The sequence below is a fragment of the Macaca thibetana genome, chromosome 1, assembly GCF_024542745.1.
Source record: "Macaca thibetana thibetana isolate TM-01 chromosome 1, ASM2454274v1, whole genome shotgun sequence".
Classification (NCBI taxonomy): domain Eukaryota; kingdom Metazoa; phylum Chordata; class Mammalia; order Primates; family Cercopithecidae; genus Macaca; species Macaca thibetana.
This window is the reverse complement of record NC_065578.1, coordinates 55,945,563-55,972,795: the sequence shown is the minus strand read 5'-3', so window position 1 is coordinate 55,972,795 and position 27,233 is coordinate 55,945,563. Positions and strand designations below refer to the sequence as shown.

Sequence of the window (27,233 nt, the reverse complement as noted above, 5' to 3'; positions counted from 1 at the left end):
GTTTGGGGCCTACACGCTCACTGACTTCTTGTCAGGGGATAAAATCTTATTGCTTGGTTCATTTAACTAATAGATACAAGTTAATGTGCTTGTTGTTTATTTCTCAAGTACATTACTTTCTATTTCTGATTAGTAGTTCATATCTGAATATGGCTATGAATTACCAATACCCTAAATATTAACCAATGCCAACAGATAAAGAAGTGGCAGTTTTATGGTTATGACAAGTTTACAACTCTGTGAAGTAAGCCAGCGTCTGCATTTAGCTACCTGTGCAAACAATCCCTCTACATTTGTTAACCTGGCACACTATCTTCTGGCTAACTCCAGAATGAATTAATGAATACTATATATTGATATGTGCTCAATCAATCAACTTGTCTGAGAAATTTTGCTTTAAGAAATGCCATAAGACTGGATAAGGTCATCTAGATGTAGAGAGATAAGCCCCAGGGATGTACCCTGGTAGACTTCAAAGTTTGAGGTCAGGGATTAAAGGAAGAACCATCAAAGAAGGGAGTTACTAGTTTACGAGGTAACCAGCACCCTTTTTAAGTATGTATTTAATCCTTGCCAAAACCACATGATTCGGTGTTAGCATTATTATCCTCAACTTCAGAGAATCATAGCTGAGGCACTGCAAAGTGAGGTGGCTTGCCCAAGGATCATACATACCAAGACTGTAATCCAATTTTAGCCCATTTAATCTGCCTTTTCTTATGCTTGCTTGCATTGCCAGTGATGTGTGTGAATGACTTTATGATGGCAGCTGATGAAATGTTTTTCAGGGGGGGTTTCTGATTTCCTTTCAGGTGGGTATCTGGAGGTTTTGGAGTCGACTAAAGAAACTCCAGACCTAGGGGTCTCTAAGCCAAGTTCCATCTCGGAGGAGATATATGATGATGTCGAGTACTCCAGGAAAGAGGTGTAAGTAACGTTCCAGTCTTTCAGCAAGATGAATGTGATGAGACTTTAAAGGTACAAAAATGGTCTTTGTTATTTTCTCCCGTAGACCGAAGCCAAACTTCCGTAGCTCATTTGCCTCAAATAGTGGTAAGTATAGGAAGGCATTTCTGAAGCTGCCAGTAGGAATTGCAGAATACTTCTATGACTGATTAGTGATAAGACGTCTTTTAATTATTCATATTTTAATAATACCAATTTGTGAGAAGCTAAGAGAAGCAGTATCAAGGTATGTGCTAACAGCAATACCAAGGTATGTGCTAATAAATGCATTTAGAATCAGGAACGTGAAGATGCTGGTAAGAGCATTCTTATGTAAAAGTGAATTTACTTCCTTCCTGATTTTTTACAATGGAAGTCTGATTATAAGAATGTTTTTACTTAAAACACTTTCTTGGCTTTCTAATACTTTAAAGATTGACTTCTGACATGATCTAGAGTCCTTGACTAACCTACCCCTACAGACCTCTGGAGCCTCATCTCATACTATACTCAGTCTTCACCTTTGAGACCCAGTTATGCTGACCTTCTTTTAGCTTCTATAATTTGCCAAGCTCCCACAGCAGGGTATTTTCATATGCTTCTCCCTCCCTTTCCGAAATCCTCTTTCCTCCCCTGGGTCCCTTTGCTTCACTGACTCTTAATCTTCTAATCTCAGTTCCATCATTATTTCCACAGGGAATATTCTCCTTGGTGTACAATCTCATAGTACCATGGACTTCTTTTTCATAGTACTTATTGCAGTGGTAATTTTGTTCTTATGTGACTTTTTAATTAATGTCTCCCCTCCTAGATTATTACCTTCTTTATACATACCATTTTCTCCAGCCCCTAGCATAATGCCAAGTACATGTTAGATATTCAAAAGAATCTGTTGAATGAATGAATTCATGAATGAAAAAGTAATGGGGAGGTGTTGGTCAAAGGATACAAAATTTCAATTAGGAGAAGTACCTTCAGGAGGTTTATAGTACAACATAGTGATTATAGTTAATAACAAAGTATTTTATACTTGAAAATTGCTGAGAGTAGATTTTTTAATTCTCTCCACGAGAAAGTATGTGAGGTAATGAATATGTTAACTAGCTTGACTTAGTCATTCCACTATGTATACAATTATCAAAACATGTTATAGATCATAAGTGTATATAATTGTTTGTCAATTTTAAAATAAATTTTAGAAAAAGAAAAAGCAATGGAGGAGAGAGAATCAAATGTTACTCTGATTGATCTTCTTAGAATCCCAGAAGTTTAGAGGGAAAAACAACCTTAAATATCATTAAACCCAGTACACTCATTTTAAAAAGAAAATTGAGACATAGAGAAGTGACTCCCCTAAGATCATTGTGTGTTAAAGTCGAGTTTTGAACCTGAAAATCCTGACCCTTAATTCAAAGTTCTTTCCATTATACTCTGTTTCAGGATTGAATTAAAGTATATCTGTGTATGTTAAGCTTATGTTTTGGGCTAGGCCAAAGCCATGCTGTGAAGGGAGAGATTATTCAAGATATAGCTCATTTTCCATGGTTTCCCCGGCATTCAGCGCAATGCCTGATGCTTAGTAAATTCTGATTATTATGTATTAAATACAGAAAGGAGGGAGGGAGGAAGGAAGGAATCTATTGAAGAACCAACTGTCTTTGACTAAATCAGTTCAAACTTGGAATCAGGTGGAAATGAGTCTTAATTTTCATTTATACATACTTTTATAGAATTTTCAGTATTTTTACCATATGCTTTTAAACACGTGTGGCTGAGTTTCAGTAAAAACTATTTAACAAAAGAAAGATCAAAGTACCTAGCATCTAGTAAGTATCTAAAAAATTTTGTTAAATATGAATCTGAACTATTGCTGTTGGAATGAATATAAGTAGGGTTTTTTAATTTCAGAAGAAAACAGAGAAGAAATGTATGAAGATGTCTACAAAACAAAGAACAACTACCCAAAGATAGAGTGAGTTTCTCTCTTTCTTGGCTTTGTAGGCTAATGATACTTCCCGTTGGTATAGTAAAGCCAGAGCTTAAATGAGAACCCACCTCCACCCCGCCCCACCGCCACCCCCGACTCCCATCATCATCTCTTAGGAAAGATTCACACTGAAAGTTATGATAACCTATTGTAACATTACAATTGTGATCAACAGGATACTTGTAATTGTGTACAATCATATACTATACATATTAAATCACATTGTTCTCGCTTTTGAGAAATACCCATTTCCCAGAGTAAAGGATTTTGATATTGGGTTAGGAAATAAGTAATAAAAGAGACATAAATATTAATAAAACTTGCTTCAATTCTATAGCTGTTTTTCCAGGAACAAATCAGTGGTTATGACTTACCTGTGTCTCTGTAACTTAGTAAGCCTATCTCTGGGATTTGGGCTTAATACAACATGTAGTGATCCAGGGTTATCAAGAATAAAATTTGTTCAGATGGGTATTATTCGACAAGTTTAGTTATTAAGGACATGTTGTGGAAAAGAAAACAGCAGTGGTCAAAAGCAAGGAATTTAAGGGTTCAAGGGGAAAAAGGAGACCCTGAACTGGACATGCTGGTTAGCATGAGGTGGGCATATCGTTCCCTCACTCTACCCCCTAAAAGCCCCAAAAGAATATTTGACAGAATTGTACTTATCAGCTGGGTAATCAATGTATCACTATTGCTGTATTATTCAGTAAATTAAAAATCAATGATAAGAATTTCAAGAGCCAGGATTTCCTCTTTTTTTTTTTTTTTTTTTTTTTTTTTAGGTCTTGGGTATAAACATTTTCTCATTTTATTTTTTTGAAAAGTATTTTTGTTATTACAGTTTTGCCTAGTAGATATTCAAGAGTGATGTGATGATTTTGTCCAAATGGGTGCATTTTTCCTGTTGTTATATTTGTTATTTTCTCATTCACTTACATGGTAGTGAGCAAGTAAAGAATAATTGCCTTTTTTGAATTGACTATAAAATGTTCTTAATTTGATATAATATTAGGTCATTATTTTTTAATGTTCTAATGTTTATTGAGAGTAAAGTATATCCCCTAATTGTGGGATATTATGTTTGACATATACCAATTAATTTGAATTTTTTGAGTTACATTGTTTAAACAATACTGTCAGGCCTCTGTTTGAAGAAGTAGATCACATAGTGTGCACAGTCTAGATAAGGAAGATGAACAATAAAGAAATAAACAAATAGACAAAATTTTAGATACTGGTTAATATAAAGTAGGGAGAAGTATGAGTTGTTGACTGGTCAGGGAATTTAGGTTGGATGGTCTCCAAAGAGGTATATTTTGTCATAGTTAAGACTCATATAGCCAACAGACACATGAAAAAATGCTCATCATCACTCGCCATCAGAGAAATGCAAATCAAAACCACAATGTGATACCATCTCACACCAGTTAGAATGGCAATCATTAAAAAAATCAGGAAACAACAGGTGCTGGAGAGGATGTGGAGAAATGGGAACATTTTTACACTGTTGGTGGGACTGTAAACTAGTTCAACCATTGTGGAAAACAGTGTGGTGATTCCTCAAGGATCTAGAACTAGAAATACCATTTGACCCAGCCATCCCATTACTGGGGATATACCCAAAGGATTATAAATCACGATGCTGTAAAGACACATGCACACGTATCTTTATTGCAGCACTATTCACAATAGCAAAGACTTGGAATCAACCCAAATGTCCATCAGTGACAGACTGGATTAAGAAAATGTGGCACATATACACCATGGAATACTATGCGGCCATAAAAAAGCATGAGTTCGTGTCCTTTGTTGGGATGTGGATGCAGTTGGAAACCATCATTCTCAGCAAACTATCGAAGAACAGAAAACCAAACACTGCATGTTCTCACTCATAGGTGGGAATTGAGCCAGGATTTTCTATAACGTATTTCTAGTACAGTTTGTAAACTACATTTCCCTGAGTTATCTTTTCCTCTAAAGGGAGGACTGCTTCATAAAATCTGCAAAATAGAGACACTTGCGGTAGTTTGTCTTGAAATATAATTACTCCCTTCATAGTTGACTGGTGTGTGCTACTTCGTATCACATCTAAACAAAGAAGAAAAGCATATAATTCAATAAGGCATTTTCTTGCTCTTTCCTGAGTGGGATGTGTTTTGGACATGAAACCAAAGCCTCTGGTTCTTTATTTTTTTAATAGACTCAGGGGTACATGTGCAGGTTTGATACATAGATATATTGCCTAATGATGAGGTATGTGTTTCTAGTGTACCCATTACCCAAATAGTGAACATTGTACCCAACAGGGAACTTTCCAACCCTCATTCTTCCTCCCACCCTCCCCCTTTTTGGAGTCCCCAGTGTCTGTTATTTCCATCTTTATGTCCATGTATACCTATTGTTTAGCTCCCACTTATAAGTGAGAACATGTGGCATTTGATTTTATAATACAACAGCCTTCTCTATCTCTAGTACTCTCTTAAATGCCATGTTACTTACGTCTTGTGATTCCTCTTAGTTTAGATGGAAAAGAAGCACTCAAAAGACTGCAGCAATTCTTCAAGAAAGAAAAGGATAGATTTAAAATAAAGAAAACCAAGTCAAAAGAAAACTTAAGGTAAAAAGTCCCTTTAAATCCCTTTCCATGAGGGGATTAACCTGGTAGATACACAGGTTGATGCTATCCATCCAGTCTAAGAAACAGTGAAGGGGATAGCAGAAACTAAAACCAAGGATCTGGCTATCATCTGCCTCTTTCTTGTGAGTTTTTGATTGAATTACATACACAGAGACTAATTAATGAGAAAGCGGCATGCTCCTTTGAAAAAATGGCAGAGAAAGGGTTGAAAATGAGGGTAGAGGGAAAATCTTAAGCGAAGTCCAGAAGGGAAACTTTCCTCATCATCCTTAACATCCTATTCCTGTTGTTACCACTAAGCATTATGTTACTTACCATGTCCTTTTACGCTTTTGGGGCCCTACAAACCCCAGTAGTTTTTATCTGTCTACTGTTCTATATTTAATTTATCTCCCTTGAGAGCAGCAATGTGTGGAAGGGGGAGATGAGCTGCTCAGCTGAACAGTTCGTGTATTGCAAGGTCTTAGACCTGGAAAAGACCCTCTGAGATGACCTAGGCTAAGTGCCAGTTTTGGGAGAGGTTCCAAACTCACTAGCACTAGAAAGAGATATGAGGGGAACCTGGATTCTAGATTCTAGTACCAGTTCTGCCATTTATTCCATGTATAACCGTGGGCATATCACTTCCTTTGTATACCCGCAGCATTCCAGTTTTCTCTTGTATATAATGGAAGGGGGACTCTGGAGACACTTTGCAGGCAATAGATAGATATAGATGTAGGCATTATGGTGCTCCTCTATTTATGATGGGGTTATGTCCCAATAAACTCATTGCAACTCTAAAATATGTTAAGTTAAAAGTGCATTTAATACATCTACCAAACGTCATCGCTTAGCCTAGCCCATCTTAAACATGCTTGGAATACTTTCATCAGCCTACAGCTGGGCAAAATCATCTAACACAAAACCTGTCTGCAATAAAGTGTTGAGTATCTCATGTAATTTATCGAATACTGTACTGAAAGTGGAAAAAGAATGGTCTTAAGGATACTTGAAGTAGGTTTCTACTGAATGCGTATCGCTTTCACACCACTGTAAAGCAGAAAAATTGCAAGTCAAACCATTATAAGACCGGGAACATCTGTGTAGACATAAAGATATAGAGATTTTATTTTGTGAGGGCAGAAGATGATAAAATAATTTGCACAAGGTCATTACCTATAGTGAGATGGAATTATGTTGCTCTACCCTGAAGTTCTTTTTGATTATAAAGCTTCAGAGTTTTGTGACTTTAAGTCCAACTGTCAGTTGGGTCTAGATCTACCAAGAGACCCAACAAAACATGAGGTTTATAAATTGTAGTCCTAATATGGAAGAAGAGGGAGTTTACCTTCTGTGGTCAACAAGACCCTATGCACAAAGGCAGACCCTGGCCTTAGCAAATTAGATGTTTTCTGAGAGAAAATTATTGGCACGATAACGTGCAGTCCCGTAATATTTGAGCTATATAAGAATGCTAATATTTTTAAGATGCAAATCTGATTACCTTTCTCTCAAAACTATTGGTTGGCTACATACAACATTTAGAACAAATATCCAGTTCCTTAGCCTGGCAAGTAAATACATCATGGCTGTCCCCATTCTACTTCTCTAGTTCTGTCTCTCACTAAAAGCAACTCTCACTACCATCCAATCCACATAGCTATAGATCTCACACTCTGCCATGGTGTCTCATGCCTCCATGCTTTGAACATGAAATTCCCATGGTCTGGAATGTACCTGCCCTCCTCCAGCATTCTTTTATTCTCAAAGTTCTAGTTTTCCCTCGAAATTCGATCAAATATTATCCCTGCTTGAATTCCTCCCTTGAACTTCTCTTACCAAACCTGGATTATCTATGTTTCCCTTGTGTTCTCATAACATCCTGTGCACATCTTGTGAATCTGTTAATACCAGAGAAACCATTTTTCTTGGAGTCAGAGAATACCAGGGGAAGACGGGCAATCCAGCGTCATCAATATGTTATTGGAGATCTGTCAGCTCATCTTTCGGAACATGTTTTTTCTCCTTAACTCTTTTGTGTCTTTTGTCAATCAACAGTGCGTTTTCCATTTTGCTGCCTGATTTAGGTAAGTGCCATTTGCTTATTGCTGACCAAAAGTACTCAGTTTTCATATATTCAGAGGCAGGGAAAGAGAAATGGTAACCCTTCCTGCATTCCCACATTTGATGAAAAATTGATCTACCAAAATCAAAGAAGATGTTTCATACAGAAGTATTTTTTTTACATTGGGGAAGATGAATAATGTTTCTCAAGTACCTACTATATACTGTGCCCTGGAGCAGATGTGTTCCTCTTAAAATCCCAGAGAAGTAAATGTTATCATCCCTTTTCAGAGAAGCTGTAGAACCTACATCCATATTTAAGTGATCCAGGATTTGTATTCCAGTCTCTCTGCCTATGAAACTCATGCATTTTGCATTCTACCATACTGCCTTTTGAAGGACTTGATATCCTTCATTCTAATTAAGACATAATAAGTTGAATATGATCACATTGCCACCAGCAAACTAACTGAATTGAGAATGGAGCATTGGAATGTTATTTGCTTTTCCATTAAAATAATAGTGCATAAATTAGCACAGTGCATGACACATAGTAGGCTGTCAATACATGTTCAGTACATTGAATTTGTCAATAAAAGAGGGTCATGTGTTCTGTTGTTTGTTAATTTTTGTTTAGCGGTTCTAGCTATGTGGCTACCTGGATGTCACTTGAACTTGACAATTCAAATGTATATTATATTTTGTAAATATGAGTTTGCTGAACTAAAAAACAAATGACAATTATATACACCTGATAAAATCCCACATCTCAACATATCCTTGGTCTATGTTTAAAAGAAAAAAGCTGACTTAGAATAGACACGCATTGTATCCCCACCCACATTTAAAGGTATTTAATAAAATAAGGGAGTGAATAATTATGAATAATTATATCCGAAGGTCTCAAACTTGTTCAGTGGTGAATCACCTGAAAATCGTGTAATTCTATGTAGAGTGCCAAGGAATGTGAATATTGTAAAATGAAAATGCCTAATCATTATTATGGCACTAAGTCAGATTCAACATTATGCAAGATTATTATAAAGGAACAATTGCCAATGATTTGAAATAAAAGCCATGGAAGAAAAATCAACATGACTATTCTATTAAGCTGTTTCTCCCCTCTAGGAGTTAAGAAAAGACCTCACTATTCTAGCAGTATAGCATATTTGTTCAATTCCAGAAAGATGGGAACTTAGTCTAAAAATGATTCTTTGAGCAACTCATTTTTCTGGAACTCTTTGTGAAATCAAATTAATATAAATATATATGTTTTGAGATACTGGGACATCAAACTTTTTTTTAATCTTTCAGTTGAATTTCTTCCCAAATAGCGAGTATTTTTATTCTTTGATTCTTCTACTCTATTTGTGTTCTATGATCAGATTTTGCCAAAACAGCCCCGAAGATGCACCTGGATAATTAGGTAATTGGGTATAATTTGGAAAGCCAGTGCTTATATAAACCATGCTTAATAATGGACTATTTTGATCCTGTCTTGACCCTAGAACTTAAGTCTCAGGAAGTTATTATCTATGATGATGTGGACCTGAGTGAAAAAGAGTCAAAGTAAGTCAATTTACCTTATTGGTTATCCCTGCTGATATTTGACCCATTTCCTGATGCTTTCTTAATTATGATCACAGAACCATCTTTTCAGATCCTTGGAGATTGAATGAAAAGTCAACTTGAGATAGTCTTCTCACTAACAGGGGAAAACACTGAATAACATATATGATCCAACAGTGGTAGGTGACCACAAAAGGCATTGGAGGTTTTGAGTCTGTTTCTGATTTTCATTTTTGAATTTAGACTTGAATCTCATTTTAACACATTTTAAAAATTATCTCCAATGTATATGACAACATAGAGGATAGCAAGCACTATGTGACAGAACCTCCATATTCAAGGACTAAATAACTATAATTTATCAAAAAAGATGGCTGGATGCAGTGGCTCTTGCCTGTAATCCCAGCACTTTGAGAGGCGAGGTAGGTGGATTGCCTCAGTCCAGAAGTTCAAGACCAGCCTGGGAAGCATGGCAAAATCCCATCTCTACTCAACTAGCCAGGCATGGTGGCACATTCCTGTAGTCCTAGCAATTCAGGAGGCTGAGGTGTAAGGATGGCTGGAGCCTTTGAGTCAGAGGTGTAGTGAGCCGGGATCACACCACTAGGCTCCAGCCTGGGCAATGGAGCCAGACCCTGTTTCAAAAACAAAAAACAAACAAACAAAAAACCCCACAAAACAACAACAAAAAAGCCATCCTTAAGTTTGATACTACCTCTCCAGTCACTTGTTATTTATACTTCTCCTCTTAACCAACTGGTTAAAAATAAAAGTCTCCTCTGTTCATGTTTGATTCATCTTTCCTTGATCACTTCAATTAGGTTTCCTATTATACCACTGAACTTATTTTTGGTAAGGTCACTAATAACTCCTTTGTTAAATCCAATGGATAGATTTAAGCCTTTATTTTATTTGTCTTCTCTATATCTTAAACTGTGAACCATGCCATCCTCCAAAGGAAAAAAAATACTAGTTTTTCCCTAGGTTTCTATGTTGTTATTATTTCTTCATTATTTGATGTTATTTTTAAGTTGACATATAATAATTGTACATATTTTCTAGGTGCATAGTGATGTTTCGATACATAAAATATATAGTGATAAGATCAGGGTAATTAGCATATTCATCATCAAACATTTATCATTTCTTTGTGTTGAGAATATTCAATATCTCCCTTCTAGCTATTTAAAACTATATAATATATTATTGTTAACTATAGTCATCCTATGGTAGTTGTATTAGTTCATTTTTACACTGCTATAAAGAAATACCTGAGACTGGGTAATTAATAAAGGAAAGAAGTTTAATTGACTCACAGTTCAGCGTGGCTGGTGAGGCCTCAGGAAACTTACAATCATGGCAGAAGGGGAAGAGGCACATATTACGTGGCGGCAGGTGAGAGAGAGAAGAGAAAGTGAAGGGGGAAGAACTCCTTATAAAGCCATCAGAACTCATGAGAACTCATTCACTCTCATGAGAACACTATGTGGGAAACTGCCCCCATGATCCAGTCACCTCCCTCCCTCGACACGTGGGGATTACAATTCAGGTAAGGTTTAGGTGGAGACACAAAGCCTGACCATATCAGTGATATAGAACACTAGAACATATTCATCATATCTCACTGTATATTGTATCCTAAACTAATCTCTCCCTATTCCCTACTTTCCCAGCCTTTAGCATCCTCTGTTCTACTCTTTATTTCTATGAGAGCAACCTTTTTTAGCTTCCATATATGAGTGAGAACATGTGGTGCTTAACTTTTTATTCCTGGCTTATTTCACTTAACATAATGTCCTCCACTTCCATCCATGTTGCTGTGAATGACATGATTTCATTCTTTTTTATGACTGAATAGTTCTCTGCCGTGTGTATGTTTATCACATTTTCTTTACCATTCATTTGATGTTGGATACCTAAGTTGATTCCATATGTTGGCTATCACATATAGTGCTGCAATAAACATAGGAGCATAGATGTCTCTTTGATATAATGATTTCATTTCCTTTGGTTTAATACCCAGCAATGGAACTGCTGAATCATACGGTATTTCTATTTGTAGTTTTTTAGGAACCTCCATACTGTTATTCATAGGTGCTGTACTATTGATATTCCCACTAAGAATGAAGAAGGGTTTCCTGTACTCCACATCCTTGCCAGCGTGTGTTATTTTTTGTCTTTTTGATGATTGCCATCCTAACAGGGATGAAATGATACCTCATTGTGGTTTTGATTTGCATTTTGCTGGTGATTAGTGATGTTGAACATTTTAAAATATGTTTATTGGTCATTGTATTTTATTTTTTTTATTATACTTTAAGTTCTAGGGTACAAGTGCACAACGTGCAGGTTTGTTACATAGGTATACATGTGCCATGTTGGTTTGCTGCATCCATAAACTCATCATCTACATTAGGTATTTCTCCTAATGCTATCCCTCCCCTAGGCCCGCACTGACCAACAAGCCCTGGTGTGTGATGTTCCCCACCCTGTGTCTAAGTGTTCTCATTGTTCAATTCCTACCTATGAGTTAGAACAGGCAGTGTTTCATTTTCTGTCCTTGTGATAGTTTTCTGAGAATGATGGTTTCCAGATTCATCCATGTCTCTGCAAAGGGCATGAACTCATCCTTTTTATGGCTGCATAGTATTCCATGGTATATATGTGCCACATTTTCTTAATCTAGTCTATCATTGATGGACATTTGGGTTGGTTCCAAGTCTTTGCTATTTCAAAGACACAGACTGGCAAATTGGATAAAGGGTCAAGACCCATCAGTGTGCTGTATTCAGAAGACCTGTCTAATGTGCAAAGAGACACATAGGCTCAAAATAAAGGGATGGAGGAAGAGCTACCAAGTAAATGGAAAGCAAAAGAAAAAAGCAGGAGTTGCAATCCTAGTCTCAGATAAAACAGACTTTAAACCAACAAAGATCAAAAGAGACAAAGAAGGCCATTACATTATTGTAAAGGGATCAATTCAACAAGAAAAGCTAACTATCCTAAATATATATGCACCCAATACAGGAGCACCCAGATTCATAAAGCAAGTCCTTAGAGACCTACAAAGAGACTTAGACTCCCACACAATAATAATGGGAGACTTTAACACCCCACTGTCAATATTAAACAGATCAACAAGACAGAAGGTTAACAAGGATATCCAGGATTTGAACTCAGCTCTGCACCAAGCAGACCTAATAGACATCTGCAGAACTCTCCACCCCAAATCAACAGAATATACATTTTTCTCAGCACCACATCACACTTATTCTAAAATTGACCTCATAATTGGAAGTAAAGCACTCCTCAGCAAACGTGAAAAAACAAAAATCATAACAAACTGCCTCTCAGACCACAGTGCAATCAAATTAGAACTCAGGATTGAGAAACTCATTCAAAACCACAAAACTACGTGGAAACTGAACAGCCTGCTCCAAAATGATTACTGGGTAAATAACGAAATGAAGGCAGAAATAAAGATGTTCTTTGAAACAAATGAGAACAAAGATACAATGTATCAGAGTCTCTGGGACACATTTAAAGCAGTGTGTAGAGGGAAATTTATAGCACCAAATGCCCACAAGAGAAAGCAAGAAATATCTAAAATTGACACCCTAACTTCACAATTAAAAGAACTAGAGAAGCAAGAGCAAACAAATTCAAAAGCTAGCAGAAGGCAAGAAATAACTAAGATCAGAGCAGAACTGAAGGAGACAGACACACACAAAAAAGTTCGATAAGTCAATGAATCCAGGAGCTGTTTTTTTGAAAAGATCAACAAAATTGATAAACCACTAGCAAGACTAATGAAGAATAAAAGAGAGAAGAATCAAATAGACGCAATAAAAAATGATAAAGGGGATATCACCACCAATCCCACAGAAATACAAACTACCATAAGAATACTATAAACACCTCTAAGCAAATAAACTATTGGTAATTTTAATGTCATCTGTTGAGAAATGTCTGTTCATTTGCCCATTTTTAATTTAATTTTTTTTCTGTTAAGCTGTTTGAGTTCCTTGTATATCCTGGATATTAATCACCTGTCAGATTAATAGTTTATAAATATTTTTCTCCATTCTGTAAGTTGTCTTTCCACTCCGTTGATTGTTTCTTTTACTGTAGAGAAGCTTTTTAGATTGCTGAAATCCCATTTGTTCATTTTTGCTTTGTTACCTGTGCTATTGAGGTCTTAGTCATAAAACTTTTCCTAGACCAACGTCCTAAAGTGTTTCCCCTATGTTTTCTTCTAATAGTTTTAGAAGTTTGGGTCTTACATTTTAAGTCTTTGATCTATTTTTGTTTGATTTTTGTATAGGGTAAGAGGTGGGATGGGGTCTTGTTTTATTCTTCTGTGTATGGCTATCCAGTTTTCCCAGCACCATTTATTGAAAAGACTGTCCTTCCCCCACTGAGTGTTCTTGCAATCTTTGTCAAAAAGCAGTTGGCTGTAGATACATGGATTAATTTCTGGGTTCTCTATTCTGTTCCATTGGTTTGTGTGTCCGTTTTATGCCAATACCATGCTGTTTTGGTTACTAGAGCTTTGTAGAATATTTTGAAGTCTGGTACTGTGCTTTATACAGATTTGTTCTTTTGCTCAGAATTGCTTCAGCTACTTGGGGTCTTTTGTGATTCCATACAAATTCTAAGATTGTGTTTTCTATTTCTGTGAAAAATGGCATTGGTATTTTGATGGGGATTGTATTGAATCTGTAGATAGACTTGGGTACTATGGTCATTTTAACAATATTAATTCTTCCAGTCTATGAACATGAGATGTCCTTCCATTTGTTTGTGTCATCTACAATTTATTTCATCAGTGTTTTGTCATTTTCTTTGTAGAGATCTTTCACCTCCTTGGCTAAATTTATTCCTAGGTATTTTTGTTTTTTGTAGGTATTATAAAGCAGATTGCCTTCTTGACCTCATTTTCAGCTAGTTCTTTGTTCATGTATAGAAATGCTACTAATTTTTTTATGTTGTTTTTGTATTCTACAACTTTACTGAATTTATCAGTTCTAAGAGTCTCTTGGTAAAGTTGTTAGGTTTTTCTAGATATAAGATCATGTCATCTGCAAACAGGGGCAGTTTTACTTCCTCGTTTCCCATTTGGATGTCCTTTATTTATTTCTCTTGCCTCATTGATCCTGCTAGAACTTTCAGTACTTTGTTGAATAAGAATGGAGAGAGTGGGCATCCATGTCTTATTCCAGTTTTTAGAGGAGAAGCTTCCAGCATTTCCCTGTTAGGTAAGATGTTAGCTGTGGGTTTGTTATACATGGCCTTCATTATGTTGAGGTACTTTCCTTCTACACCTAATTTGTTGAGAGCTTTTATTATGAAGGGATGTTGAATTTTGACAAATGCTTTCTCTGCAGCTATTGAAATTATCATATGGTTTTGTTCTTCATTCTGTTGCAGTGATGTTTCACATTTATTGATTTGCCTATGTTGAATGACCCAACTTTGTTGACTGCAGGCATGTTCCTGGTGGTCTGATTGATGGGCATCAATATGACCATGGAGGGGGTGATGGCTAGAGAATTTCTGGCTTCACAAGATGAAGCCAGTGATTCATGAGCTGAGCTGAAATCTTCCCAGCCTGATACTTCCCTTTCTATCACAGCAACCCTCCATGATAGATTAGAATGGTTCCCAGTTGGCCAGGTGCAGTGGCTCATACCTGTAAACCCAACTCTTTGGGAGGCAGAAATGGGAGGATCGCTTGAGCTCAAGAGTTCAAGACCAGTCTGGGCAACATAGTGGGACCCCATCTCTATTTTTATAATGTAAAAGAATATTTTAAATTGTTTCAGATGAGAACATCAAGGCTAAGGGTAACTAACTTGTCCAGGCGATTGAGTACAGAGGTAGGTCCGAGATCTGGGTGGCCTGCCCCCAAGCCAGTGCTCTTTCCTGCCACCTACCCTCTCTCTGGGGATGTGCTCACCAAGTGAGCCCAGGGGTCAGTGTGTGAGGTTACAGAGGGACAGCAGCCTGGTTGTGTGCAGGGAGGATGCCCTGGGAGTCAGTTTTTTGTTTGTTTGTTTTTTGAAACAGGGTCTCACTCTGTCCCTCAGGCTGGAGTGCAGTGGTGGCATGATCACGATTCACTGCAGCCTTGACCTCCTGGGCTCAGGGATACATCCCACTAATATGTTCTTGCATTTCTGGGGTGTATCACACTACATCATGGTGTATTATCTTTTTGATGTGCTGTTGTATTGAGTTTGCTAATATTTTGTTGAAGATTTTTGTGTCTATGTTCATCAGAGGTATCAACCTGTAATTTTCTTTTCTTTCTTTTTTGTATCCTTGTCTGCTTTTGGTATCAGGGTTATGCTGGCCTCATAGAATGAGTTAGGAAGAGTTCATTCTGCTTCAGTGTTTTGGAATAGTTTGAGAAGATTTGGTATTAATTCTTTTTTAAAGGTTCAGTAGAATTCAGCAGGGACGCCATCCAGTCCTAGATTTTTCTTTTTTGAGAGATTCTTTATTACTGATGCAATCTCATTACTTTTATTGGTCTTTTCAAGTTTTCTAAATTTTTCTTGGTTCAATTTCAGTAGATTGTATATTTCCATGAATTTAGCTATTTCCTCCAGGTTTTCCCATTTGTTATCAGATAGTTGCTCACAGTGGTCTCTAAGTGATGTCTCTTTTTTCACTTCTGACTTTATTTACTTGAACTTGCCCTTCCCTCCCTCTCCCCGTTTCCCCTTCCCCTCCCCTTTAATCTTCCCCCTCTCCTTCCCCCTCCCCTTTCCTCTTCCCTCCCCTTACCTCCCCTCCTCCCTCCCTTCCCGTCCTCTCTCCCTTCCCCTCTCCTTCTCACCCCATCTCTCTGTCTAGTCTAGGTAATGGTTTGCCAATTTTGTTTCTTTTCAAAACACCAGCTTTCTGTTTCATTGATCTTTTGTATTTTTTATCTAAATTTGTTTATGTCAGCTCTGATCTTTATTATTTCTTTTCTTCTACTAACTTTGAATTTGGTTTGTTCTTCCTTTTCTAATTCTTTGAGAAAAATCATTAGATTGTTTTTTGAAATCTTTCTAGTTTTTGATGTAGGCATTTATTACTATAAACTTGTCTCTTAATATTGTTTTTGCTGTGTTCTATAAGTTTGGTATGTTGTGTTTCTAAGTATTATCCTTAATTTCTCCCTTCACCCATTGGTTGTTCAGGAGCATGTTGTTTAATTTCCATATATTTGTATAGTTTCAAATGTTCCTGTTGTTATTGATGTTTAGTTTTAATGCACTGTGCTCAGATGAGATACTTGATATGATTTTGATTTTTAAAAACTTGTTGATACTTGTTTTGTGTCCTAACTTATGAACAGTTCTGGAGAATGTTCCATTGATAATGAAAAGAATGTGTACTATACAGAACATGAGTGACATGTTCTGTAGATGTGTATTAAGTTCTGTAGATGTCTGTTAGGTCCATTTGGCCTATGGTGCAGTTTAAATAGGATGTTTGCTGTTTTTATTTCTGGATAATCTGCTTAGAGTGAGATGATGAAGTCTCCCAACTATTATTGTATTGAGGTGTATCTCTCCCTTTTGGCCGAATAATATTCGTTTTATATATCTGGGTGCTCCAGTGTTGGATCCACTGAAGATGGAGCTCCACATCTGGTCCTTTTGATCTCTATGTTGGTGACTATTTCAATAAACACACAGTTGCTCAGGCTGAAACCCTAGGTTATCTGTTATTCCTTCTCTTGTACCTTTCCCTTCCCTTCACTCTCTTCCAATAACTCAAAACTGTTCCCACTTTTCCCATCCCCACTGCACAGCCACAATGCAGTCTTGTTTCTCAACCAGATTACTACAACTCCCTGAATGGCCATCTTACCTCCATTTCTGTTTATTCTCCAGACTTTCTTAAGTGCTAATGTGACCACCTGCCACCCAACAGCTGAAAACTGTTTAGTGGTTACCCATCACTTTCAGAATGAAGTCAAAACTGCTTAGGAAAACATAAAATTTATTCATAATCCAGTCCCTGGCAACCTCTTAACCTCACCTGTTATTCCTGCTTACCCACTATTCCTGTGTTCCATCCATACTGTACTACTTGGAGTTCCTTAGACCAGATATGCTGTCTAGCATTTCCAAACCTTCACATTTGTTCCAACTTCATCAATTCATTCAACAAATATTTATTGAACATGTCCTTTGTGCCAGGCACTGTGCTAGGTGTTGGGTATAAAGCAGTGAACAAAAGATATATAATTCCTACTCCTGTGGGCATAGAGAGACTAAATCAATAAACAAATGAAAACATTAGTCTATAATTACACATTGGAATTTGGTTGCTTTGAAACAGGATATTTTGAAAGACAGTGGATATAGGGTGTGTGCTGGTAGGGGTTTTAAAGTATTGATAGTTATGGAAAGCCTCTTCAAGAAGGTGATAATTTAAGAAGAAAAGAATAGTTCTACCTGTGACACACTTTGCCATGTTTTTTGCCGACTATTTTATCCCTCATTATTTAAAATTGAATTCAGATTTTACTTTTTCTAAGAAGCCCTCTCTAACTTTATCTATTTAAGTTAGGTACTCCCTTTTTTTTTATCAAGATATTTTTCTCAGAATTGTAGTGGTCTGTTTTCTTGATTTTCTTATCTGCTAGACTGGGAACTCTTTGAGGTAGGGACTGTGACTTTCATATCTGTATCATGTGTCTGATACCAAAACATAATTTGATAAATTAGTTAACAAAGAAGGACCTGCTATAAAAATGTGCAAGATAATCTGGAAGCTCAGAATAGGTCGACATTACTGTTATTTAGGTGATCAGAAATCTTTGTGCCAAGCTGAAACAGGAAAGACAGGTAACATTTTGACAGGTGAAGACTGGGAGCAAAAGAAGATGAGAGAAAAGGGAGGAGCAAGAGGGGGGAGTGGACAACTGTAAATGGAAAACACACGTGTTTGGAAAGTTCTGTTGGACCATAAGGCGTATATGATCAGGAAAGGGGTGTTACAAGCAGAAAATGTAATTTGGCATAAGATGGAAGAGAACTCTGAAATATCAAATTAGGGTAAAGAATAAGTTCTTTTTCTCTTTTGTTTGAGATGGAGTCTTGCTATGTTGCCCAGGTTGAAATGCAGTGGTTATTCACAGGCGTGGTTATTCACAGGCGTGATCATAGCACACTGCACTTTGACCTCCTGCCTCAAGCAGTCCTCTCACCTCAGCCTCCCAAGTAGCTGGAACTACAAGTGCATACCAGTGAATCTGGATAAATTATTTTTCTTAAAAAATCATTTGTAAAAATCAAAACAAAATAAAATTTGTAAAGCATGGTAAAATATGGTAAAACAAATTGCCCTGAACCCATCATTCGACTTAAGAACTAGAACATAACCAATACCTTGGCCTCTTTTCCTTGTACACACCATGTATCCCTTCCCTCAAGGTAACTGTTCTCATAAATTTGGTGTTTTCATTTCCTTGTTCAAAATAAATATAGTTTTAACAAACATATGAAACAAATATTATTTCCTTTGGGATTTGAACATCATGAAAATGAGACAGTGTATACAGAGTTCTGTAACTTTTTTATTCAAATATAATCTTTCATTTTTCCTTTCATTCATTTTAATGTTCTGTAGTATTCCATTATATGTATATACCATAATTCATTTATCTATTCAATTGTTGGTAACTATTGGGGCCCTTATAAATAATATCGCCACAGATATTCTTATTTTATTTATGGCTCCTGTGAATGTGTGCGGGAATTTTTCTAGAAGATATACTTAGAAGGGGAAAAATGCAAATTATAGGGAATGCAAATTCATATGAAAATACCAACTTGTTTTCCAAAGTGGTCATACCACTATGACCATCCATTTCATTCTCTCTGCTCATCCGTTTCCTCGCTTGTAAAACTTTGAGTGATTGGTTTAAAGGATTGTTGCAATACTTACTTTGAAAACCAAATGAGTTAACATACGTAAGATGCTTAGCATAAGACCTGACACATAGATGCTAAAAAGTACTAGTTCCTTCTATAATAAATACCTTCTCCCTTCCCTGCATCTTCTTTTGCCTGGAATCACTAATGTTACATGCTAGTTGGCTTAGCCTTGTTTCACAATGGAGTTCAGTTACATTATTCACATTTTAGAGACCAAAAAAACCCCTGAGGCTTATAAAGGAGATGAAATGTGATTATAAGCAGGCTGATCTCTTGCATCTGGTTTCAAATTTGGATTATGACACATCACGGGTCAGCAAACTATGGCCGGAGGACCAAATATGGCCTGCCACTTGTTTCTGTGTATAAAGTTGCAACAGTAGAGTTGAAGAGTTGCCGTAGAGATAATATGGCTGCAAAGCCTAAAATATTTACTATATGGCCTTTCCATGGACTATCAAAATATATTTCTAGATGGCTTTTTAATTTTTTGTAAAACATAATTGCCTATGAAGTGTTGATGGTTCCACGAATGTATTAATTTACTTGCTCAAAATATATTTCTCCTCAGAGATGAAGATAAACTGAAAATGTGGAAACCCAAGTTTCTGACACCGAAGGAAAAAAAAGAGAAAAACGGTGCTGAAGAATCAGAAAGGTGGGAACACAGAGGCACTTATATTATAGGTTATCTGCAGCAATTTATACCTCTTACCAGCTGTGTGGCTTTAGATAAGTAATGAAATTTGATTCTCAGCTTTTTCATCTACAAAATGAAAATGACAACATCTACATCATAGTACAGCTGAGAGGATTAAAAGGGACAAAGAATATAAAAATATTAAGTGTCATACACATGTATCTTCATCCTCCTCCTCCCTGCTTTTGGTGGATAGGAAGTGAGAAAAGATTTCAAGTTAACCATTTTCAAACAATGACAAATTTCTAGTCTTCTTTTAGGTTGTAAGAACTTCCCCTTATAAGATATCATGTAAATAAAACACCAATTAGAACTTAAATGTAACTTTGAGAAAAAAACAAACCAGGTATCATATAGTGACACTGATTTCCCTAAAATATAATTCTAGTTATGACTATAATGAGTGTTAGAAGTTTAAAATGTTTTACTGAGTCAAGATCTAACCTGCATTCGTGTGATTCAAGTTCCCAAGCGGTTGTGAGAGGATGTTTTTACTGAGGCAGGTGGTTTCTTACTGCTCTCTGATCCCATCTTCTCAATTGCTAGGACATGAGGCAGGATATGAGGTACTTTTTTAACAAATGACTTGGGGAAATATTTGTCTAAATAGTCACTGAGATGTGAACATTGTGTAGTCTGTGTGCTCTGGGAAACCTGTTAGAAAAGTCCTACTGGGGTGCACCAGAGGAAACCAGACATTAGTGTCTGAGACTCAGAGGATGGCATTGGATGGTCCTTCTCGTACGTTTATTTTCTTTAGGTTCAGACTTGATGTAATTTATTTTTCTCAGGTTGGAAAGATGTATTAACAGACTAGAAAAGAAACTATCTTAAACTTCATACTTTTACATACATTTGCACAGCATAACAAAACAGAATTCCAAGAGAGGAACTATTAGTAACATTTTTGATCTGCCCCCCAGAAAGCTTTTTAGTATGTTGATAACTACAAATAAGGCTTCTTAGGAAACAATTTTCCAGTGCCTTTTTATTTTTATTTTTTTGCAACAGAGTGATATAACAGTATACTTTTATTTTGAACCAAGTAAATTAGAAAATGTTACAGTAAGGGTAATTATTTCTGTATCAATTTCTATGTGCTCTTTGAACTTTTTAAAATGATTTTGACCATAACGTATTCTACCAGTAAGGAAGAAATGTTTTCTATATTAGTTCAACTCTTTTATTATTCTTTTATCAATCAAAGACAATGGTAAGTTTAAAGAGAAGTTGAGCAAAGGTATGTGTCTTAGCCTATTTGTGTTGCTATAAAGGAACACCGGAGGCTGGGAAATTTATAAATAAAAGAGGTTTATTTAGCTCCTGGTTCTGTAGACTGTACAACAAGCATGACATTGGCATCTGCTTCTGGTGAAGGCCTCAGGCTGCTTCCACTCATGGCAGAAGGTGAAGGAGAATGTGCAGAGATCACAGGGCTAGAAAGGAAGCAAGAGAGACAAGTGAGGTACCAGGCTCATTTTAACAAATGAGATGCCAGGCTCCAGGAAACTATGACAGTGGTAACTCACTCATTACCAAGAGGACAGCAGCTAGCCATTCATGAGGGAAAAAAACCCCATGACACAAACATCTCCCATTAGGCCCCACCTCCAACATTAGGGCTCAAATGTCAACATGAGGTTTGGAGGAGTCAAATATCCAAACCATAGCAGTATCTCAGGTATAACGGCATGAAAAGGATAACCCACTTTCTAAGATGACCCAAGTAGACATTGTAATGTGTAGGGAAATGGGCAGCTGATGGAATAAAACTGACAGGATTTGGTTGACTTTTTTACTTCTGTCAATACATTAAACTGCTAAAAAGAAGAAACAAATCTCACGTGAAGAGCAAGAGGGAGGACTAAGAGTATAATCAGTTTCTTCTGTAGCGTTATTTACTTTTATGTGCTGAAATTCTTGCACATGTTTTGTGGCATCTTTCTTTATTTTCTTAATGGTATTCATCCTCCAAAACATTCAGCAAACTGGAGAGCTCTTCGATTGAACCATGTAGATTTGTGATCTCCAATTAGGCTTAACAACTTAGAAAACCACACAAAGTAAACTGCTTACTCATTCTTACTGGTTTCCATTAAATAATCTAAAGGTGAATGGGAACATATGTAAATTTCCTAAAATTAAAAAAAAACAAGTTATATCTCTAAGTCTCATTCAGACAAGTTTCTTATGTACCTTCATTTGTTTAACCAATGTGATTTTATCCCGTTATTATCTTGCCATCAAAAATATTTAATTGTGGGGAAAAGCAATTGGTATTACCCTGATCACTTGTTTGACAATTTGCTCTAATGGAAATATGTGTGTGTATTTGTATTATGAACCTACATATGTGTGTGTACATATACACAGATGCATGACTTTGCATATGTATTATTTTATATAAAATTATGCACACAAAATCTATACCTGAATTTGTCCTGAAATGAAGTGACTTTGTAGACTCGGCAACTTAAGAGTTTTATTATAGTACATTTTACCCTACCTGCACATTTCTTGCTAGTTTCTCTCCTAGAAGTTTCTTCAAAACCAAGAAGCAAAACTTAGAAAAGAACAGAATGAAAAGAGAAGAAAAACTATTTAGAGAAAGGTTTAAGGTACGTTCTCTTCTCAAGGTAAAAATTAGCAATATTAACAGCTTGGAGCTTTCATTTAAAAAAAAATCTGTAAGTATGCTGTGCCTTTGCCTCTCTGAGATACAGACATTATCTTTGACACAAAAAGCCAGCATTTCATTCCTATTTTTTCCTGATACATTTCTATATTTTTATGTCTGTACATGCTATTCCTTCTTCCTGGAAAAACTACTAAGTTGTTCTTGAAGGCTCTGTTCAAATGTCACCCACTCCTCCCTCTCTCGTCCAGGTTGTTACTCCTTCAGCACATTTTGTATATCTATTTTACACATGTCTTTTATAACACTGATTTGTTGTATTAAAGCATTTGTGTGTGTGTGTGTGTGTGTGAATCTTGAACTAATTAATCTCTTGAGTGCTTTTTGAGAAAGAAACCCTGTCTCATTCAGGTTTGTTCCCCAGGGCCTGACATAAAACTGTACAGTGTTTGGTAAATGAATGCCTAAACAAGCAAGCAAATGAATAACAAAATGAACAAATGAATGACGCAGCATCCGAAGCTCTCTGCCTTCTTATTCTGTTATTAAGAGTCCATGGAACATTTTTTCATTATTCTAAAGCTCAACCTTCCCTGATTTCATATATTGTCAAAGTGACGATTATTAACTATGAAACATACTGAGCACCTTCCATGTGCTAGACACTGGATTGAGAGAGGCAAAGTGTGCATCCTCCTCATAAAATTTATCTAAGTCACTATACAGCCTAAAATTTTTCAAAAATTCCCCCTTGCAAAATGTTTAAAGTTTAGGCTTCCTAACATGACACAGAAAGCTCTTTATGTCCTGACCTTTGCATATCTTCCTGGCTTTATCTCTTGCCACTCTTTGCGTTGCACTTTCTGCTTTGGCAACAAACTGCTCATAGTTCTGTCCCTTGAATGAACCTCCACCTCTATCTTTGTCTTGCTATTTCATCCCTCTAAGTGCTTCCTTGGTCTATTCCAACTATCTGGTACACCTTTGAACTTTTCTCCATCTGACTAGCTCTTATTCATTTATCAAGCTCCAGTCGAGGGATCTCCTCTTCTCCAGGAAGACTTACCCAAATCTTCTAATTAAATAAATTACTCTTCTTCCGTTTACTTATATACTTGAGCAATCTCTAGCTTATCACGCATTAACAAAATTGGAATTACATGTTCATCATATTAAACTATGAGCTCCTAGAGGACAAAGGTTATTTTATATATGTTTATATCCATGTGCAGAGCAGAATAAGGTTGCTTAGCATTTTGTAAACACGCATAAAATATTTTTTAAATTGAACTAAAATAGGAATATACACAAATCTCTCATAATCACTGATAATTCCTGTTTGAACCAAAGCTGATTGGGGTTACTATATCTAGAAATTGTGATATGTTAGTATCTACTACAACCCTGATGTTATTTGATTAATTGAAAAACAACCATGAGGCAATCACTTGTTGAAAAAACCCTTATGTTCCATCCAATCCTTTTTTCCCTCTCCGTGTGTTTTTGATTGTTTCATGTGGGAAAGATATTCCATTTCCTGTATATGTGTATAATTCCATTCTTATTACCTGTAGTGGGTTTCCTTGATAGGCCATTTCAATAATTTTTATCCAGCTCAAATCATAAAACATTGGATAACTCATTTGTGCCAGGCACTGAGGGTACAAAGATGAATAAGACTGTCTACTATTTTCACTTGATAAGACAGTATGTTTATTAAATTATATAATAGGAATAGATATCAAGTATAGTTAAGAGACAGTAAATTTTTATATATGGCAGTCATAACAGTTTTCATGTGAAGTGGTTAAGAGAAAGAAGAGTATTTCAAGTAAACAGCATGTATTCAAGGATTGTCATGTAGCTTGATGCAGCTTCAGTAAAGAAGACAAAGATAGAGGGATGGAGAATGGCAGTATACAAAGGAGCCCGAATGTCAAGCTAAGCAGTGTGGATCTCATCCTGAAAGCAATAAGGAGTTTTTAGAACTTTATAAATAGAAAGGTGACCTAATTAGATCTGTATTTTAAGAAATCACTATGAATTCACAGTGAGCAATGGCCTGTAAAGGATAAAAAAGCCAGTAAGGAAGCGATTGTTTTGTTAAGTAAAGGAAAAAATCTATCTTGTAGATCTGATCTCATTTGTTATAGGTTGATCTTGTAATTTATCATCCAAACACAGGACACTTCTAAGAGTGGGAGGAGGAACTCTTAATCATAACAAAAAATAGTTATAGATAGACATATTAGTTATAAACAGACAATATCCTGGGCAAAAGGAGATATTTGGTCACACTAATTTGGAGAAGTAGGTACCTGTAATCTAAGCTATGTATTCTGGAACTATCTGTTTGTGGTCAACAGATTTCAGTGCATTAGAAGGTGATGTGCTGCAGATGTATAGGTCAGTATGTCAGGAAAAGATTCCCAAGGTCAGGACTTGAATTTCTCAGGAGTTTTTAACAAAATGCCTGCCTGCCCGTGAATACAAAAGGAGAATGGGAATTGCCCCCAACTGGGTACAGCCAATTCCCACTACTTTAAAATAACATGTAGTATAGCTATATATAAGAATACATAAGCTCACACAGAGAAAAAGCATGGAAAGAGTATCATCTAGAAATGATAGGTATGTAAGAATATTATAAACTTTAAGGCACTACACAGAAGTTTTAGTAATGGAACAGTTAACTACCATCCATGGTGCTTAATTCATACCTACGTTACAACCTCATCCAGCAGGGCTCATTCTAGTACAATTAAGTAATGGTTGTGCACACACTGGGGTCTGTCTGGGGATAGGGTATGGGGAGGGAGAGTATTAGAAAGGATGGTTAATGCATGCTGGGCTTAATACCTAGGTGATGGGTTGATAGGTGCAGTAAACCACTATGGCACACATTTACCTATGTAACAAACCTGCACATCCTGCACATGTACCCCGTAACTAAAAATAATAATTAAAAAAAAAGATTTGAGAGAAAAAAAATAATGGTTGTGAAAATACTTTGAAAATATAATCATACCAAACAAATGTGAGATTGCACCATTTTACTATTATTTTCTTAAATGACTTTCCTTTAACTGTATACCTTCCTATTTTCTATTCCCATATGTGTTATTTAACTAGTCAATAGTATCTGGAGTTTATTTTGAGGTTACTATATTATATCCTCCATTAGTTTTGTTATGAAAAATAACTATGCAAGAATGGTCTGATTAGTAATTTCTCATTTCAGTACAATAAAGAGATTATTGTCATCAACACAGCAGTGGCCTGTTCCAAGAATTCAAGAAATGGAATATTTGATTTGCCAATAAGTCCTGGAGAAGAACTGGAAGTCATTGATACCACCGAACAAAATCTAGTGATATGTCGTAATTCCAAAGGCAAATGTAAGTTTATTTGCTTATTTTTCATAACATTTCATTGTTTTTAAAAAAATCTTAAAGCATTTTCTCTGTAACTTTCAAATTAACGGTGATTTTTCTTTCTATAGATGGATATGTGCTCATTGAACATCTAGATTTCAAGTAAGCTGTTTGATTTTGTACTTTAAATCATGAGTTCCTAATACCTTGTTGAATATATTAGTCTCAAGAGAAGACTACTGAATCTATTGAAATTCAGGATAAGTTTTAAAAATTAGACATGCAGTACCCTATTCTATAAGGATCATGTTGGAAGATACTTTATTATTGTCTCTTGTGACTATGCTATCAAACTTCTCTACACAGCTTTATCAACATTTTAAAAGAACACAAACATATTAAACTAGATCAGAAATTCCCTAGAAATCTCCCACTCAACTGTTTCATTGTCCTATATTTTTAAATGTTTGCATATTTTTCTTTTATCTCAGGCATCAAAGTTGGTCACCTTAGAAAGATCACGGTCAAATGTTACGGACTGCACAAGGGAGAACTAGTCCTAAGATCCTAGTCCTGCCTTACATCAGTTTCAGTTTACATGTCAAAATTTTAGAGATGGTGGAATCTGTGGAAACTTTCGTTCTGAACTTAAAAGAGAAAAATAAAAACAAATCCTCAACATTTAGATGTTGGTTTTACTCCTAAAAGGTTATCTTTCAATGTCTATTTCAGTATCTACTTCACTGCCAGTTCAAGAGAATGTGAAACAGTATGTGTTAGCATTTGAGCACTTATTTAATGAGCCATATCCAAAGTTAGAAATCATGCCTTATGGCACCTAGTCAGTTGTGCAGATGGTTGGTTTGCTTCTAATATTAGCACATGAGCGTTTGTAATTTCTAGATGTTGTGCATTCAAATTTGGTATAATTTAATTCTGAACAGTAAACAGTAAACAGTGTAACCAAGGTCTTTTAAATACTCAAGTTTAAGGTATAATCTTAATTATGACTCAGTCTTTAAAAAGGTATAAATGTCCTTTTACTTTATCACAAAAATAAACTCATACGAATACTGTTCCACATTGGTTTCTTTTGGGAATAGTTTCTCAAAAAATAATTTATTCCTAAATTCACCCATCATTTTAAGAAGTGCCCAAATGTACTTAACAAAATAATATATATGCTGTCTTACTTTAAAACATCTTTTTGTCCAAAATAAGAACAATTGTCATTATTTTGTCTATGCCCAAATAACTATTCAACTAATAGCATTCATATGTACTTTCATTTATATGGAATTAAATAAAAATTTAAAAACTGAGCTGTAATATCTATTCCATTTTTTAAATGGGGTGCACTGCATGTCAAGAGAAATAAATTCTACATATGCA

At 36.0% G+C, this 27,233-nt stretch overlaps 1 protein-coding gene across 6 annotated transcripts in view; it reads left to right on the top strand.

Annotated features, from left to right (window-relative positions):
- The window catches only part of FYB2 (FYN binding protein 2), a 99,140-nt gene extending 71,907 nt beyond the window's left edge, over nt 1–27,233 (top strand). For 2 of the 6 annotated variants that reach the window (XM_050751392.1, XM_050751318.1), the window contains 11 exons: nt 813–927; nt 1,013–1,053; nt 2,854–2,917; nt 5,454–5,552; nt 7,614–7,642; nt 9,128–9,188; nt 19,704–19,790; nt 22,357–22,450; nt 25,709–25,865; nt 25,970–26,003; nt 26,333–27,233. In XM_050751392.1, the coding sequence (XP_050607349.1) occupies nt 813–927; nt 1,013–1,053; nt 2,854–2,917; nt 5,454–5,552; nt 7,614–7,642; nt 9,128–9,188; nt 19,704–19,790; nt 22,357–22,450; nt 25,709–25,865; nt 25,970–26,003; nt 26,333–26,354 (803 nt within the window). In that variant the 3' untranslated portion in view covers nt 26,355–27,233. Of the gene's footprint in view, nt 1–788; nt 928–1,012; nt 1,054–2,853; nt 2,918–5,453; nt 5,553–7,613; nt 7,643–9,127; nt 9,189–19,703; nt 19,791–22,356; nt 22,451–25,708; nt 25,866–25,969; nt 26,004–26,332 lie in introns of all 6 variants that reach the window. The other 4 variants (XM_050751259.1, XM_050751094.1, XM_050751178.1 and 1 more) reach the window with 3 other exon arrangements.